This window comes from Moschus berezovskii, chromosome 11 (genome assembly GCF_049115385.1).
Source record: "Moschus berezovskii isolate FMDL1 chromosome 11, NW_MosBer_1.0, whole genome shotgun sequence".
Lineage (NCBI taxonomy): Eukaryota > Metazoa > Chordata > Mammalia > Artiodactyla > Moschidae > Moschus > Moschus berezovskii.
In genome coordinates this window covers 98,464,570-98,481,121 of record NC_142470.1, presented here as the reverse complement: position 1 = coordinate 98,481,121, position 16,552 = coordinate 98,464,570, and the positions used below count along the sequence as shown (strand labels likewise).

The following is a 16,552-nucleotide window of genomic DNA, read 5'->3' as shown; positions in this document are numbered from 1 at the left end:
GTAAGTTGAACACCAGTCCACCCAAATCCACAAGCAGCTGGTTCACATCTCTTTAATGAGATCAAAGGTTCCTGTGTATTTCTTGGGGGATAGAGAGCTCACACAGTCCCCCAAACACTGCCCTTCTCAGGACTCCAGCCTTTTCAGATTCTAGGAGGGCAGGGAGAGGCTGAGAACCCAGGGAGTTGGGAGCAGGGCTGTTTCTGGTGGGCAAGTAACCCACCCCCTGCCTCCCAAAATTGCTTATGGGATGTCCCCTTCACTGGAAGCCAGCCCCACAGGAGAGACTTGGGGTACAGGATTTAGGGGCCGTGCACAAGAGGACTGGTCCTCCACCTCTCGTGGGGTGGCACTAACCCTAGCCTCCTTGACTGGCTCACCCTCGCTGGAGTCAGGACAAGGGCAGAGCTCAATACCTGAGTCACCAGTCAGGCGGCGATAGCGGCAGGAGGCGGGTGTGGGGGCAGGGCTCACTCCTGCCCCAAGCTCACCCTCCTGATGAGGAGGGGCACTCTGGTGGGAGGAAACGTCTTCCACATCTGTTCCCTCATGGTGGGCAGGACAACTGGAAGCAGAGGAGCAGCAGGTGCGCTGACTGGAAGCAGTCGAGGGGCAGCCTATGGCTGCAGTGTAAGGAGGCGGCGGTGTGCCTGGGCGGTGAACCACATCCTCATAGGCTGGGGGTTTGAAGGCGCTGAGGAGGCCTGCAGGAAAGAATGGTATGGTTGACAGAAGGCAACCAGAGGTGGGGTGGTGGTGTCTTCCCTATGAGGGAAAAGTGTGCTTTGAGATCTCTAAAAAGGGAGTGTGGAATGAACCAGGGTCCTGGTTTGGGAGGGACCACTGAGAGGCCAGAGCCTCAAGTCACTCACGAAGGTCAAGCAGTGAGCCAGTAGGGACAGGGCCAGCCCCATGGCATGCCCCATGGTAGGCCAACAAGTTGATCTCACGCTGCCGCTGCTGCTGCTGCAGCCGGAGTTTAGCTCGTCGATGGCGGAAGGCGCAACAGCAGCTAAAGAGAATGAGGACAGTCCAGAGCAGCCAGAACCCTGCAGGAGGCGAGGAGGAAGAGACTTAGATACCTCCTATGCAGAGAAGGGTCCTTGAAGGCTGAAGTCCAAAGGCGGGTGGGCAGAAGAACAAAAGAAGAGCCCCTTGAAGACTCACACCAGAGCTCATAGTAGTACGTGCAGCAGCCAGTCTCCCCACAGCAGTGACCACTCTCACAGAGGTAGGGCTGGTTGTTCACTCCTGGGCACAGCTCTCGAAGCTGGGAGCAAGGAAGCACTTAAAACCAAGGGAGATTCCAGCCCAAGGCACTGTCCACCCCCACCCCCTGCATACACATACACAATCCCATCCTGTGAGCCAAGTTTAGCTCAGAAATCTATGGGAGAGGAAAAAGTGATGTTGAGAGGAGTGTTCAAATATCTGAAGGGCTGCCAGCCGGGAAGAGGATTTGGAATAGCAAGAATCAGTCTAGAGACTAAGACGCAAGGTGTGGGCATACAAAGAGGCAGACTGCAGCTCTGCATATAGGGGACTTCTCTCATATTCAAGCCTGGCTCCCCAGGGTGTTTAATGTTAAGGGAGTATTTTGGCAGAAGTCAGAAGACCGGGCTACCTCAAAGTCTCAGACAATGGGTAAGGGGTTTAGGTAATTTCCAAAGCTGTTTTCATTATCATTCCCTGTGGTCTTCCAATCCCCACTCCTAAGCTGGATCTTTCCACCCCTGGGTCTCAGGCTTCCTAGGGTAGAGGAGGAGCAATATGAGACCCAGAGCAGGGTTCCCAACCAGATGGGATTGCTGTGGATGATAAAGGATGGCATCCAGGGCGTGATTCTGGGTTCCATCTCTTCTCCAAATTGCTCCCTCAAGAGAAGACGCTGCCAGACTCTGTTATGACAATAGGCACATAGAAAAACATCACAAATAACTGTTGCAAGACAGAAGGAACCTCCCTGGGGCCTCACTATGCCTCTGGTCACTGGAGAGCCACTGCAAGCTTCCACTGCAGCTAAGGGATGGGATCTATGAAGCTGCAGGCAAAAGTCAACAGCACCTACATTACAAAGTTTACACAGAGTAGAAGGGCCATATCTAGAAATTTCACAGTACCTTTGGCTCCGAGAGTTCCTCCGCCACCCGCCAAAAGGCGGGGGCAAGGAATGGGGAAGGAGAAATAAATGGCTGTCGTGATAGGCTTTTGGAGCTGTTGGGATACCTGCTGTTGCCGCACCCGAAGTGCCCCCCAGGCCTCCTCGCTGCCGTTCCCGCCGGTAGCCCGAGCCATGCCTCCACCTACAGCTCCCTGAAGACCACAGTCTCCTCTACTGCCAGCTGCCCCGCCCCTGCCACCTCTGCCTCCACCGCCATGGTCCCTGCCCGGCCCATCTTCACTGCCGCCACCATCACTCTGCGACCGGACCTTCCATCCAGCGAGAGCTCTGCCAACTAGCACCCAGGTTGTTCCCTCCCACCAATCCGCATCACTCTCAGACAGATGGGCCAATAGGAAAAATCACAGGCTTCACCCTGCGACCAATCTACAGCAGCACCTCCGCCACTCTCCCAGACAACAGGAGCTTGCACAGACAAAGAGCGGGGAAGGTTCGACCCCTGGTTGTGACTGACAGCGACTACAGCCAATATGGACAGGAGAACAGGGTTTGAGTTATCAACCAATGAACGGCTGCCCGGGACAGCAAAGTTCCCGCTGACTGGCTTGAGCCCTGTGTTCTGGATGACGCCAAACGCTTGACCACGCCAGGTAATCCCACTAGGAGCGGCGGAGTCCCAAGAGTCTGTGGAGTCTGGGTGGGCGCGGACCAGCCACCTTTCTAGGGCCTTTCCCGGCACCAGTGCAAGCAGCGGGCGGGGGGAGGAGGGCAAGCTGTGTGTATGGGGAATTGGCCTACCCATACTCCATCCCCCCAGTTCTGTACAAATCAAGGCACAGGATGAAATTTAATAAAATGGGGAGGACACTGAAAACAAGGGGCAGAGGAGAAGGCACAGAGTCCAGGTTGGGTGAGGGCCTTAAGTAGCCAGAAGTGGGGATCCGGGGCCCTCAGGCCCACCTAGCCGCATCTGCAAATTGATGCGATAGCACTGAAGGCTGCAGAGTGCCTGGCCCGTGCGCGAGCAGGCATACCGGCGCGGATGGGGGCAGCCGGGGACAGAGCATCGGGGAGGCGGGCCAGATGGGGCTGGCCGCTGAGACACAGGCGTGGGGGCAGGGACGCCAGGCGGGAAGGAAAGGGTGGAACCCTGTGCCCCGCTGCTGTAGCGCACCATGGGGGCTGGGGCCACCGCCCGCCCTCCCCGCCGCTCGCCCCGCGAGGCCCCTCGGCCTCCCCGCCCACTGGGCGCCGCAGTCTTGGTGAGGCGCTCAATAGTCTGGTTCTTGTGCTCCTCGGCCCGCCGAGCTGCCTGCAGCCGCCTCTTCCGTGCCCGCTCCTCACGCTTCAGCAGCATTTCTTCGGTGAGAGCGGGGGCCGGGCAGCCCCCAGCCACAGGTAGTGACAGCATCGGGGAAGGCTGACTTCGAGCCTTCTGCAGCAGAGCTCGCTAGGGAGATATGGAGATGTCAGCAAATAGAGAAGTGAGTTCTGCCAGAACGAGGGAGGGGGAAGTGGGGACACGGAAAGCAGGGTCTTGAGGAGCAGGCCTTGAGAAAAGAGTCCAATGAGCAGTCTCCAGGAGCCTTTTACACTGCCTCCTCTCTGGTCTCCAGACTTTCAGCTTTAGATCCTTGACCCTCAAGGACAAATGCTTTAGTAACGTTCCCTTCCTGCCCTGAGTCCCAAAACTCTGCACTAGTTCTCTGGAGCCTTTTTTGTTGTTTTCAGTCTTTGAATCCCAGTGGATAGCATCAACTGGATAACTGCTCAAGTCAAAAACTCAGGGTTATCCTTGATTCCTTCCTTCCGCCAACAAGTGTCTGTTCCCTAAATATATCCAGAATCCATCTGGTTTTTGACTCATTTCACCTTGGTTCAAGCCACCACCATCTCTTACCTGACTACTTCAATAGCTTCCTATCTAGTCTTGCTTCTGCCGTTTACCACCACTAAGAAACCAAAGTAATCTACTGAAATATAAACCAAACATATCACTTCTCTGCATACCACCTTTTTGTCATAGTCACATTTATTCTTCTCCTTGGCCATGATGAGGCATGTTCCACTCTCAGGGTCTTTGCCCCTGCTGGTCTCTGCCTGGAAAGCTTCTCTGGTATTGGAAACATTGTATTTTTAGAGAGGTCTTTCCAGACTCAGTTCAGTCGCTCAGTCGTGTCCGACTCTCCGTGACCCCATGAATCACAGCACGCCAGACCTCCCTGTCCATCACCAACTCCCGGAGTTCACTCAGACTCATGTCCACAGAGTCGGTGATGCCATCCAGCCATCTCATTCTCCGTCGTCCCCTTCTCCTCCCGCCCCCAACTTTCCAGACTACCCTATCTAATGTTGTTTGTTTTCTGCTTTCTATTTCATCACCCTATTTTTGTTATAAACATTCCAGTTTTTCAAAATTATTTACTACACAAGAATACTAGCTCCATGAGAACAGAAACCTTGTCTGTCTTTTCTCCACTGCTGATATCCCTGCTGCCTTGCAAAGTTCTCCAGACGTGGAAAGTTCTCAGTATTAATTTGGCAAACGAATAAAGAATGAACCTACTTACCTGTCGAGCGGTGAGCAGCCGTTCATTGATCTCCTTCTTGAGATCTCCATTGTCATCCAGCTCACCCTTCTCCAAGGCATCCAGCCACCTCTGTTCTTCCTCTTCCTCCTGACCTCCTAACCCCCCGGACAGGTCCCGCAGTGGGGAGGGGGACAGATTACTGTCTTCATCTGGAAAGTAAAGTTGGAGAGCTAAAAGTAGAATTGTTCAGATTGGGAACCTTAATTTGGCCAAGTTAATACTGGGACACATTTTCACCTTCCTCAGAACGAACCCTCTTCCCTTAACCAGGTATGATGAGAAACCCAGTTTCCCCACCTCTAGATCCTTCTCACCCAGCCAGGCACGGTACTGCTCAAGGGGGACTCCTTCCACAGGTTCCTCTTCATTGTCCACAACCATAAGGGGAGAGGGTGAGCGAGGACCTTCAGGGATCACAGTGAAGGTAGGAACACTGCAGAGAAGCAACCACTCTGTAAGCTGAGCAGCTGTCTCCTCCTGCTCAGTACATCCAGTCTTCCCTACGCCCTCTTGGGTTCTTACTACGTTAACCTCGGCCCTGAAGTCACAGCATCCATTCACTGTCTTCTGAAAACCGCAGCCAGTTTCTCCCTCTGTCTCTGCCTGCTTCTAAAGTCCCCCACATAAAACCTTGGCTCTCGTGGCCTCACCTCTTGGTGCCCAAGACCTGCCCGCCCAACTTGATTTTGAGTTTGAGCTGGGGCTTGGCAGGAGACTGCTGCGTCGGCCCAGCGTCCTCTTCCTGGTAATGTTTCTTCTTGTGCTTCTTCTTGTGTTTCTTGTGCTTTTTCTTGTGCACTCCGTGGCCGTGGGCGCCCGCTAGACTCAACTCCAGGGCTTCCCCTGCAGAAGGACAGCCTGTCAAAGATGCATGCGAGCGGGGCAAGAAAAGCCCAGGACCCCGAAGGGTCCTATTGTTCCCGCTGTATTCTGGTATTACCATAACAACAGCCCCGCCTTTTTGCTTCCCACCTGTGGCGAAGTACCCGGGAGAAGCTCGAAGGAGCAATAAAGAGACTGCTTTTATGCGAAGGCCTAACTTGCCTTACGCATCCACTCTTACCAGGCTCAGGGGCCTCCATAGCCCCAGAGGTGCTCCCGCGCCGCCACAGCTTACTCATGGGGCCCTGCAAGGAAAGGGGGCTGTAAATAGTCGAAACACATTCAGACATACCTTTTCCGCCCCGCGGAAGAACTTATTCCAGCAAATAACCGGGTACTTCCGGCGCATAGGAACCATGCTTGTGCGGGGCACGCTTTGTGACTAAAATCCTCCGGGAGAAAAAAGGGTCCTTCCAACAATAGTTCCGGTTCTTTGAGGCCGGGTGGGTTTTCCGCTCGCCCCGCCGCCCCACAATCGGGATCAGAGCTCACCGCCGGAGATTGAATTATTACACGCAAGCGTGATGAACGTATCTATATGTTCCGGACCAAATTCGGGATTAGGCAATGATAATACAAAGATAAATATGAATATTCCTCTCTGCCTTTCAGGAGCTTACAGTTTGGTGGAGGAGCACGTAACAAACTTTGCCAGCAAATGAAGGAGGGGTTAACAGCACAAGTGCCCTACAAGGTGGGCAGATGGTATTTAAGCCTGAATTCTTTATCAGTGGAGAAGTGGATAGATGAATTATGGTACAAGCTAAGAGTTGATCGGTAATTGATAAGATAGACGTGGGATTTAGATCCTAGTGGGTAATAGTATTGGAAACAATCTAAATAAAAATCAGAATAATTTGCTACAGGGATTTGATACACCATAGTGGGAAGCTGTGGTGCTATTAAAAGAAATGGGGCCCCAGAAGGTTACCCAAGAAATTGGTGACAGCAGTTCCAATGGATGGTTGGGAGAACAAGGGTGAAGGGAGACTTATTCTAACTAATATTCCATTTTGTGCCTGTTGAACTTTGTATAAAATGTGTGTAAGATAACCCATGTCTCAGTGGTAAAGAATTCACCAGCCAGTGCAGGAGACGCAGGAGACTTCGGTTCCATCCCTGTATTGGGAAGATCCTCTGGAGGAGGAAATACTCCAGTAGTCTTGCCTGGGAAATTCCGCCGACAGATGGGCTGGAGTCCATGAAGTCACAAAGAGTGGGACAGGACTGAGCATGCAAGTGCGCGCACGCATAAAACGTGTGTTTTACTAATTTTTAAAAAAGGAACAAGGTAGATCTGTATGTGCTGACATACGGAATAAGTAAAGCAAGTTTCAAGATGAGGTGATTCCATTTTATGAGACTGACGCGCTACCTACTGCCGTAATGAAGCACCTGTGATTCCATTTTTAAAAGGCATAATATGCTACTACATTCGTAGAAAAAACTAAGAAATGTATACTAAACGGTTAATGGTGATTATCTTTGAAACTTAGAGTTGGGGAACTTTCACTATCTAGATCTGTAGCGAGTTTTCTTTCCCTTCTTTTTTCTTTTAAAATATTCCTTAGTATTTTGTGTAATGAATTTTCTTACAGCCGATGTATATCACATTTATAATTAGAAAAAAGCACTATACATGTAGTGTATAGATATATACATGGGATACATGTCTGAACAGAGTAGCAATAGTGAACAAAGTAAGGGAAGAACTGACTCAAGAAATATTTCATTAATGAAATTTAAAGAAACTGATAAACAATTGTATATGAGAATTCAGGAAGAAATCAATATAGTATAGTGATTAAGATTAAGAGAATGAACTTTGGAGTCAGACAAGCCTATTGTCAAATTCCAGTTTATCGGCTATGTAACCTTGGGTTCACAGTTATTTAAGTTCTCTGAACCTCATATTCCAGCTTTGTAAAATGGAATGAAGTAGGATCTAGTTCAGAGAAGGCAATGGCACCCCACTCCAGTACTCTTGCCTGGAAAATCCCATGGATGGAGGAGCCTGGTGGGCTGCCGTCTATGGGGTCGCACAGAGTCAGACACGACTGAAGTGACTTAGCAGCAGCAGCAAGATCTAGTTCATAGTGATCTCGGTGAGGTAGCAGTGTGTGGTGGCGTGAAGTGTGATCTTAGTTTCCTGTCCAGGAACTGAACCTGGGTAGCCTGGATGAGAACCAGGAATCCTAGCCACTGGACCAGCAAGGGCCAGAGGCTAAAAGCTATTTTTCCCTGGATCTTTGCCCCCATTGAAAATATGCATTTATCACAGAGGCAGAAACTGTAAATGCAGGTACAAAGTTTATTATTACAGACATAGTACAACAACAAGTGGAAGAGGAAACAGAAACAGTGTGTGTAGATGAGCTAAAAGCAAAACAGAGAGAAAGGGTGTGGGCATCCTCCCTAGAGAGGAGGAGCGCAGTAAAGAGGTTAAGTCATTTATATAGGTCTGTTCTGCTGGGCCTTTGTCTTCCTTTGGCCAATTATCTGGTTTCTTTTTCCACACCTGAGCTACCCTGGGAGCCTCTCTTGGGTGCTCACACACCCCTCAGCCAAGATGGATCTCGAAGTGAAGGCTTCTGAGAGGAGCAAGGCTCATTATGGCCTGGAGTTATACCTTGACTTTTGACCCACAAGGACCTTTCTACCTATGTGTAGTGTCTTCCTTGTCCCCAAAACAGGGGGAGCAGAGATCCCTTAATCCTTGACTCAAACAGGATTTTGCCCCTCTTTGTTCTTGCATGACTATTACCTTGATTATTGCCATGACTATTACCTTAAGATGTTTACAAGAGACAAACACTGGCTATTTACCCTGTTTCTGTTGTTACTTCCATTTCAGAGGGCAAACAGGAGGTTTATTGTAAATGCTTAACTGGAGCCCACTTATCTCTTATCTCAGGAAACGCTAACAGTTTTAAGTATCCAGCCCGAAGCCCACTTATTTGTGTCCCATGAAATGCAAACAGGAAGCCAGTTGTAAATGTCTAACCTGAAGCCCATCTATTTCCTATATCAAAAGGACTCTTTCAAGGAATAAAGCAAATCGAGAATGCAAAGTATGTAGGGTAGTATCTGGCACATAGTAGATGTTCAATAAGCATACAACCACAATAATAAATGACTTCTACATTTCTAGCCCAAGTATTAGAGGGAAATAATATTTTAAATACAGAAGAGAACATAAGAAGAGAAGTAAGTAAAAAGAAAATCATTTAGTGTCACCTAACGGAGAAGGCAATGGCAAGCCACTCCAGTACTCTTGCCTAGAAAATCCCATGGATGGAGGAGCCTGGTGGGCTGAAGTCCATGGGGTCGCTAAGGGTCGGATGCGACGGGTCGGATGCGACTGAGCAACTTCACTTTCACTTTTCACTTTCACACATTGGAGAAGGAAATGGCAACCCACTCCAGTGTTCTTGCCTGGAGAATCTCAGGGACGGGAGAGCCTTGTGGGCTTCCGTCTATGGGGTCACACAGAGTCGGACACGACTGAAGTGACTTAGCAGCAGCAGCAGCAGCAAGGTGAATTTAAAGTACATGTGGAAAGTCAAAACTATAATGAGGTATCACCTCACAGTCCGAATGACCATCATCAAAAAATCTACACACAATAATTGCTGGAGAGGGTGTGGAGAAAAGGGAACCCTCCTACACTGTTGGTAGGAATGTAAACTGGTATAACCACTATGGAGAACAGTATGGAAGTTACTTAAAAACCTAAAATAGAGCTACTATATATGACTCAGCAATTCCACTCCTAGGCATATGTCCAGAGAAAACCAGAATTCTAATGGATGCATGCTCCCTGACGTTCATTGCAGCACTATTTACAATAGCCAGGATTTGGAAGCAAACTAAATATCCATCGACAGAGGAATGGAGAAGGAAGATGTGGTACATATATTCAATGGAATATTATTCAAGATATAAAAAGGAACAAAACAGTGCCGTTTTCAGAGAACTGGATGGACCTGGAGAGTCAAGTAATTCAAAAAGAGAAAAACAAATATCATATCATATTTCTTATACATGGAATCTAGAAAAATGGTACAGATGAACTACTTGCAAAGCAGAAATAGTCACAGATGTAGAGAACAAACTTACAGTTACCAAGCGGAGAAGGAGGATGAATTGGGAGATGGGGATTGACATATATACACTGCTATGTAGAAAATAGATAACTAATGAAAACCACTGTACAGCACAGGGAATTCTACTCAGTGCTCCGTGGTGACCTCATTGGGAAGGAAACCTGAAAAAGAATGGATATGTGCATAGGTATAACTGATTCACTTTGCTCCACAGCAGAAACTAACACAACACAGCAAAGCAACTATACTCTTTTTTTTTTTTTTTTTTTAGAAAAGCACTTAACCTTTAATGAATTTCCTAGCATGTGGCTTCAAGCCACCAGGACACAAACCCCACCTACACCCTTAATCTCCTCAGCTCTTCTGCTGAAGAATTTGGCCTTCACGATGACAGGCTGCTTTGGGAGCTTTCCTTTCCCCAGAACTTTGTAGTAACCTGATCGCACCACATCAATGATAGGAGCAGCTCCTGTCTTGTTCTTGGCAGCATTTACTCGTGTCTGCTCACTAACCAAGGTCCACAATTTATCAAGGTTGACAGTTGGGCAGAAACTCTGGTTCCTCTTTAAGTGGTAATGCCTCATACCAACTTTCCCAAAGTATCCTGGGTGATATTTGTCGAAGTTGATCCTGTGATGATGCATGGCACCAGCATTACCTTGGCCTCCAGGGTGTTTCCAGTGTTTGCCAATGTGGCCGTGGCCGTGGCTCACGTGACCCCTAAATTTCCGGGTCTTCCTTAGTCTGGATGGCATGTCGGCGGCCTAGACGAAAGAGCGCAACTATACTCTTAACAAAAATTAATAAAAATAAAATAAAACAAAGGGCATGTGGGAATGCCCACATGGAGATAGAATACTGAGAAGAGAAATCTTCTTCTCTTCACAGAAGGTGTGAGCTGGGGTGTCATCAGCATTGGGAATGCTGGTGGAGGTCCTCCTCAAGAGATGGGAATAGATGAGACATTCCAGAATGAGCAGATGAAGAGGAAAGGACCACGAACAAACCCAAGTGGGCATCAGTCTTGAACAGACTGGCAGAGGGGGAGGGCAGGGTTGAGAAGAGGTCAAAGGGGCAATAAAGGCACCCAGGAACAGAGATTATCAGCAGACAAAGACTATGATGAGCTCTGTAGTTTTGCAGAGCCTAGGTTGAGCTCCAAGAAGAGGATGCATGTGGCAGCGTGTGAAGACAATATTCTGTATCACCAGGAGTTAAAGTGTAGTTAGTATTTGTCAAACATGTTAGTTTATAACCTGCTTTCATATTCTTTCCCTCCCTGAGCCCATGGCAGCTCTGTCAGGGAGATGCTATTGTTCCCTCATGAGGAAACTGAGGCTTAGCAGGGTTAAATGATGTGGCCAGAGTCATACAGTTAAGGAGCGGCAGAACCAGCATCAAACACAGACTTCCTGACACTAGGCCCAGTGGTGTTTCCTCAACATCCTGATGCCCAGCAGGGAGGAAGTGGTGACAGTAAGTAGCTATGGGCTTCATTATTTTGTTTTGTTTTTAGTTTTGCTTTGTTTAGTGTCAGAGAGATTTGAGCAGGTTTGTAGCCTGAAAAGAAGAACTTTGTCCTTCTGAAAAAGTTCTTAGCTTTAATTTTTTAGATATTTTTGGGGGACATAATTTCAAAACTTACAGAGAAGTTGCAAGAAGACTACAAAGAACTCTCTTAGCTTCTTAAATCAGATTCTACCATCATTAACATTTACCATTTCTTCCCCTTCCTCTCCATTATCATTACTCCTTTTCTGATCATTCTGAGAGAAAGTTGCAGACATGATGCTGTTTCACCTTCATTGTGTATTTTCCTCAAATATGAGTACATGATTCTATAACCTTTTCCAACCCTCCCAATCAGGAAATTAACACTGATATGATACTACCATCCTATCCATGGATCCCATTCAAATTTTACCTACTGCCCAATGTCTCCTTTTCCTTTCTAGGTCGGAATTCAAATCCACAGTCATACATTACAATTCTTTGTCATATGTCTTTGATTTGCTTTAATCTGATAGACCATTTCCTCACTCCTTCCTTATCTTTTGTGACCTTGACAGTTTTAAACAGTACAAGCCTTTGATTCTGTAGTATGTCCCTCAACCTGGACCATCTGGTGTTTCCTCAAGTCAAGACATAAGTTTTTGGCAGGAGTGCTACTCAAAAAATATTTTGCTGTGTTCTTCTCAGTGTATCACATCAGGAGGTACAGGAGGTACATCATCAGCTTATTCCACTGAAGATGCTAACCGTGATCACCTGTTCAAGGCGGTGTCTGTCAGTTTTTTCCACTGTAAAGTCACCATTTTCTTTTTTTATTATTATTTATTTAAAATTTAATTTTAATTTGGCCATGCCGTGTGGCTTTCAGGATCTTAGGTCCCCGACTAGGGATTAAACTTGGGCTCCAGCTGTGAAAGTGCCAAGTCCTAACCACTGGGATGCCAGGGAATTCCCAAACTCACCATTTTCAACACTTTACTGAGTGTTTTCTGGGGAAATACTCTGCAACTCCTCTGATATACTATCCCCCATCAGACTCCCACCCACCCAGTGTAATATCCATTGATGAATGCTGTACGAATCCATTCTACTGTAATAGTTGCCAAGTGGTAATCTACCTCCATGATTCCATCTGCATTTGCTGGCTGGCGTTCTGTAGTGAAGCGCGGTTTTCTCTTCTCCTTACGTTCAGTTCCATTACTGTTTATTTATATCAGTATGGATTCTCTTTCCAGTCAATGAGTTGTAATCCGTTACTATTATTATTTATTCTGATGCTTAAATTTGTCCCAGATTTGGTCAGCGGACATTTATTTGAGATGGTTTCTATATTCTTCTCCCATATCTTCATCATTCCTTAAGCACTTTTTACTTCCCAGCACTACAAAATATTTTGGGCTCATCTTGTCCTCTCCCTGGATAAGGGGTGGGAACCCTTGGGAGGCCAGGCATTGGGAATATATGGCCGAGGTTATGCTGAGCCCAGTTGGTTCAAGATGGCAGCTGGATAACATGGCAGCAGTAGATTGAAGAGGCAGTGGTGCCCTAAAGAGGTGATAGTGTCATGGGCAGTGGGTTTGCAGAGATCACCATGGAGGCAGGAGCAGGGTAGTGACTGGAGCCCCTGAGTTCCTAGCACAATGGGGTGTGACGTCGCGAAGCACTGAGCGCCCCACTCAGTTAGGCTGGTCTCGACAGGCCTGGACAATAATGACAAGAAAAGGCAGGGGCCGGAGATCAGCTGGCGGCAGGCCATGAGGGTGGTAGATCAGCCCCAGGGCACCTAGCAGCAGCAGTGAGGCTGGGGAGCCCTATGCTCCTGGGCATCCTCCAACCTTGGCTCCAGCCTTCCTTGGACCCCCTTCCTGGCAACTCTAGTAGGACCTTTGCCCTGGCCCCTGGCAAAGGTTTCCATGCTCAGTGAGGACCAGCAGTGGGCCCTGGCTGACCAGGGAGAGTCATATCTTTTTGCCTTTTCATGGAGTGGCTGGAGGGCATGTCCTTGCTAGTCAGGGCCTGACAACATGTGGTCCACTGGAAAAAGGAATGGCAAACTACTTCAGCATTCTTGCCTTGAGAATAACATGAACACAATGAAAAGGCAAAAAGATATGGCACTGGAAGATGAGCACCCCCCCAGGTGCGTAGGTGTCCAATATGCTACTGGGGAAGAGTGGAGAAATACTTCCATAAAAAATGAAGAGGCTTGCCTAAAGTGGAAATGTCACTCAATTGTGGATGCATCTGGTGGTGAAAGTAAAGTCCATTGCTATAAACAACAATATTGCATAGGAACCCGAAATGTTAGGTCCATGAATCAAGGTAAATTGGATGTGGTCAAGCAGGAGATGCAAAAGTGAACACTGACATTTTAGGATTCAGTGAACTAATTAAAATGGATGAGAATGGGTGAATTTAATTCAGATGACCATTATATCTACTACTGTGGGCAAAAATCCTTTAGAAGAAATGGAGTAGCCCCCATAGTCAACAAAAGAGTCCAGAATGCAGTACTTGGGTGCAGTCTTAAAAATGACAGAATGATCTCCGTTCATTTCCAAGGCAAACCATTCAACATCACAGTAATCCAAGTCTATGCCCCAGGCACTAATGCTGAAGAAGCTGAAGTTGAATGGTTCTATGAAGACCTACAAGATCTAGAACTAACACCAAAATTAAAAAAAAAAAAAGTCCTTTTCATCATAGGGGACTGGAATGCAAAATAGTAAGTCAAGAGATACCTGGAGTAACAGGCAAGTTTGGCCTTGGAGTACAAAATGAAGCAGGGCAAGGACTAACCGAGTTTTGGCAAGAGAATGCACTGGTCATAGCAAACACTTTTCTTCCAACAATACAAGAGACGACTCTACACATGGACATCACCAGATGGTAAATACTGAAATCAAATCAATTATATTCTTTGCAGCCAAAGATGGAGAAGCTTGATACAGTTAGCAAAAACAAGACCTGGAGCTGACTGTGGCTTAGATCATCAGCTCCTTATTGCAAAATTTAGGCTTAAATTGAATAAAGTAGGGAAAGCCACTAGGTCAGTGAGGTATGATCTCAATCAAATCTCTTATTATTATGCAGGAGAAGTAACAAATAGATTCAAGGAATTAGATCTGGTAGAGTATCTGAAGAACTATGGATGGAGTTTTGTAACATTGTACAGGATATGGTGAGCAAAACCATCCCCAAGAAAAAGAAATGCAAGACGGCAAAGTGGTTGTATGAGGAGGCCTTACAAATAGCTGAGGAAAGAATAGAAGCAAAAGGCAAAGGAGATAGAGAAAGAAAGATATAGCCATCTGAATGCAGAGTTCCAGAGAACAGCAAGGAGAGATAAGAAAGACTTCTTAAATAAAAAATACAAAGAAATAGAGGGAAACAATAAAATGGGGAAAACTAGAGATCTCTTCAAGAAAATTGGAGATATCAAGGGAGCATTTCATGCAAAGATGGGCACAATAAAGAAGAGAAACAGCTAGTACCTAACAGAAGCAGAAGAGATTAAGAAGTGGAAAGAATACACAGAACTGTATAAAAAAAGGTCTTAATGGCTCAGTTAACCACGATGTGACTCACCTAGAGCCACACATCCTGGAATGTGAAGTCAAGTGGGCCTTAGGAAGCATTACGATGAACAAAGCTAGTGGAGGTGATGGAATTCCAATTGAGCTATTTCAAATCCTAAAAGGATACTTTTAAAGAGCTGCATTCAATATGCCAGCAAATTTGGAAAACTCAGCAGTGGGCATAGAACGGAAAAAGGTCAGTTTTCATTCCAATCCCAAAGAAAGATAATGCCAAAGAATGTTCAAATTACCATACAATTGTGCTCATTTCACATGCTAGGAAGATTATGCTCAAAATCCTTCAAGCTAGGCTTCAACAGTACATGAACCAAGAACTTGCAGATGTACACCCTGGATTTGGAAAAGCAGAGGAACCAGAGATCAAATTGCCAACATCTGTTGGATCATAGAAAAAGCAAGGGAATTTAAAAAAAAATCTACTTCGCCTTCACTGACTACGCTAAAGCCTTTGACTGTGTGGATCACAGCAAACTATGGGAAATTCTTAAAGAGCTGGGAATACCAGACCACCTTACCTGTCTCCTGAGAAACCTGTATGTAGGACAAGAAGCAACAGTTAGAACCAGACATGGAAAACCAAACTGGTTCCTAACTGGGAAAGGAGTACTTCAAGGCTGTATATTGTTACCCTGCTTATTTAACTTACACGTAGAGTTCAGTTCAGTTCAATCGCTCAATCGTGTCTGACTCTTTGCGACCCCATGAATCACAGCACGCCAGGCCTCCCTGTCCATCACCAACTCCCGGAGTTCACTCAAACTCATGTCCATCAAGTTGGTGATGCCATCCAACCATCTCATCCTCTATCATCCCCTTCTTCTCCTGCCCCCAATCCCTCCCAGCATCAGAGTCTTTTCCAATGAGTCAGCTCTTCGCATGAGGTGGCCAAAGTATTGGAGTTTCAGCTTTAGCATCAGTCCTTCCAATGAACACCCAGGATTGATCTCCTTTAGAATGGACTGGTTGGATCTCCTTGCAATCCAAGGGACTCTCAAGAGTCTTCTCCAACACCACAGTTCAAAAGCATCGATTCTTCGGCGATCAGCTTTCTTCACAGTCCAACTCTCACATCCATACATGACCACTGGAAAAACCATAGCCTTGACTAGATGGACCTTTGTTGGCAAAGTAATGTCTCTGCTTTTTAATATGCTATCTGGGTTTGTCATAACTTTCCTTCCAAGGAATGTCTTTTAATTTCATGGCTGCAATCAGCATCTGCAGTGATTTTGGAGCCCAAAAAAATAAAGTCTGACACTGTTTCCACTGTTTCCCCATCTATGTCCCATGAAGTGATTGGACCAGATGCTATGATCTTAGTTTTCTGAATGTTGAGCTTCAAGCCAACTTTTTCACTCTCCTCTTTCACTTTCATCAAGAGGCTTTTGAGTTCCTCTTCACTTTCTGCCATAAGGGTGGTGTCATCTGCATATCTGAGGTTACTGATATTTCTCCCAGCAATCTTGATTCCAGCTTGTGCTTCTTCCAGCCCAGTGTTCCTCATGATGTACTCTGCATATAAGTTAAATAAGCAGGGTGACAATATACAGCCTTGACATGCTCCTTTTCCTGTTTGGAACCAATCTGTTGTTCCATGTCCAGTTCTAACTGTTGCTTCCTGACCTGCATATAGGTTTCTCAAGAGGCAGGTCAGGTGGTCTGGTATTCCCATCTCCTTCAGAATTTTCCACAGTTTATTGTGATCCACACAGTCAAAGGCTTTGGCATAGTCAATAAAGC

General features: G+C 46.8%; 2 protein-coding genes and 1 pseudogene across 3 annotated transcripts; all 3 read right to left on the bottom strand.

Annotated features, from left to right (window-relative positions):
• Positions 1–42: 42 nt before the first annotated feature.
• On the bottom strand, positions 43–2,954 carry WBP1 (WW domain binding protein 1). 2 transcript variants are annotated; one of them, XM_055400035.2, is made up of 5 exons: positions 2,227–2,954; positions 1,797–1,898; positions 1,168–1,270; positions 873–1,049; positions 43–704 (listed from the first exon to the last, which is right to left on the bottom strand). In XM_055400035.2, the coding sequence occupies exons 1-5, from the start codon at positions 2,293–2,295 to the stop codon at positions 244–246; spliced, it is 912 nt and encodes a 303-aa protein (XP_055256010.1). In that variant the 5' UTR covers positions 2,296–2,954; the 3' UTR covers positions 43–243. The 2 variants fall into 2 exon arrangements, with proteins under 2 accessions (XP_055256010.1, XP_055256011.1); XM_055400036.2 differs by lacking the exon at positions 1,797–1,898.
• A 1-nt stretch (position 2,955) lies between these two features.
• Positions 2,956–5,913, bottom strand: INO80B (INO80 complex subunit B). The gene is made up of 5 exons (XM_055400034.2): positions 5,777–5,913; positions 5,364–5,556; positions 5,028–5,146; positions 4,693–4,862; positions 2,956–3,572 (listed from the first exon to the last, which is right to left on the bottom strand). The coding sequence occupies exons 1-5, from the start codon at positions 5,883–5,885 to the stop codon at positions 3,042–3,044; spliced, it is 1,122 nt and encodes a 373-aa protein (XP_055256009.1). The 5' UTR covers positions 5,886–5,913; the 3' UTR covers positions 2,956–3,041.
• Positions 5,914–9,997: 4,084 nt separating this feature from the next.
• LOC129539415 (large ribosomal subunit protein uL15 pseudogene) lies at positions 9,998–10,474 on the bottom strand (annotated as a pseudogene).
• Positions 10,475–16,552: the final 6,078 nt, after the last annotated feature.

Coding starts and splice junctions, on each gene's coding strand:
- INO80B (XM_055400034.2), bottom strand. CDS start 5,885: ATGTCTGAATGTGTTTCGACTATTTACAGCCCCCTTTCCTTGCAGGGC. Junction 5,557..5,776: donor TATGGAGGCCCCTGAGCCTG/GTAAGAGTGGAT, acceptor GTCCTTCTGCAG/GGGAAGCCCTGGAGTTGAGT. Junction 4,863..5,027: donor GCAGTACCGTGCCTGGCTGG/GTGAGAAGGATC, acceptor TTTACTTTCCAG/ATGAAGACAGTAATCTGTCC.
- WBP1 (XM_055400035.2), bottom strand. CDS start 2,295: ATGGCTCGGGCTACCGGCGGGAACGGCAGCGAGGAGGCCTGGGGGGCA. Junction 1,271..1,796: donor ATCCACAGCAATCCCATCTG/GTTGGGAACCCT, acceptor CCTTGCTCCCAG/CTTCGAGAGCTGTGCCCAGG. Junction 1,050..1,167: donor GTACTACTATGAGCTCTGGT/GTGAGTCTTCAA, acceptor CGCCTCCTGCAG/GGTTCTGGCTGCTCTGGACT.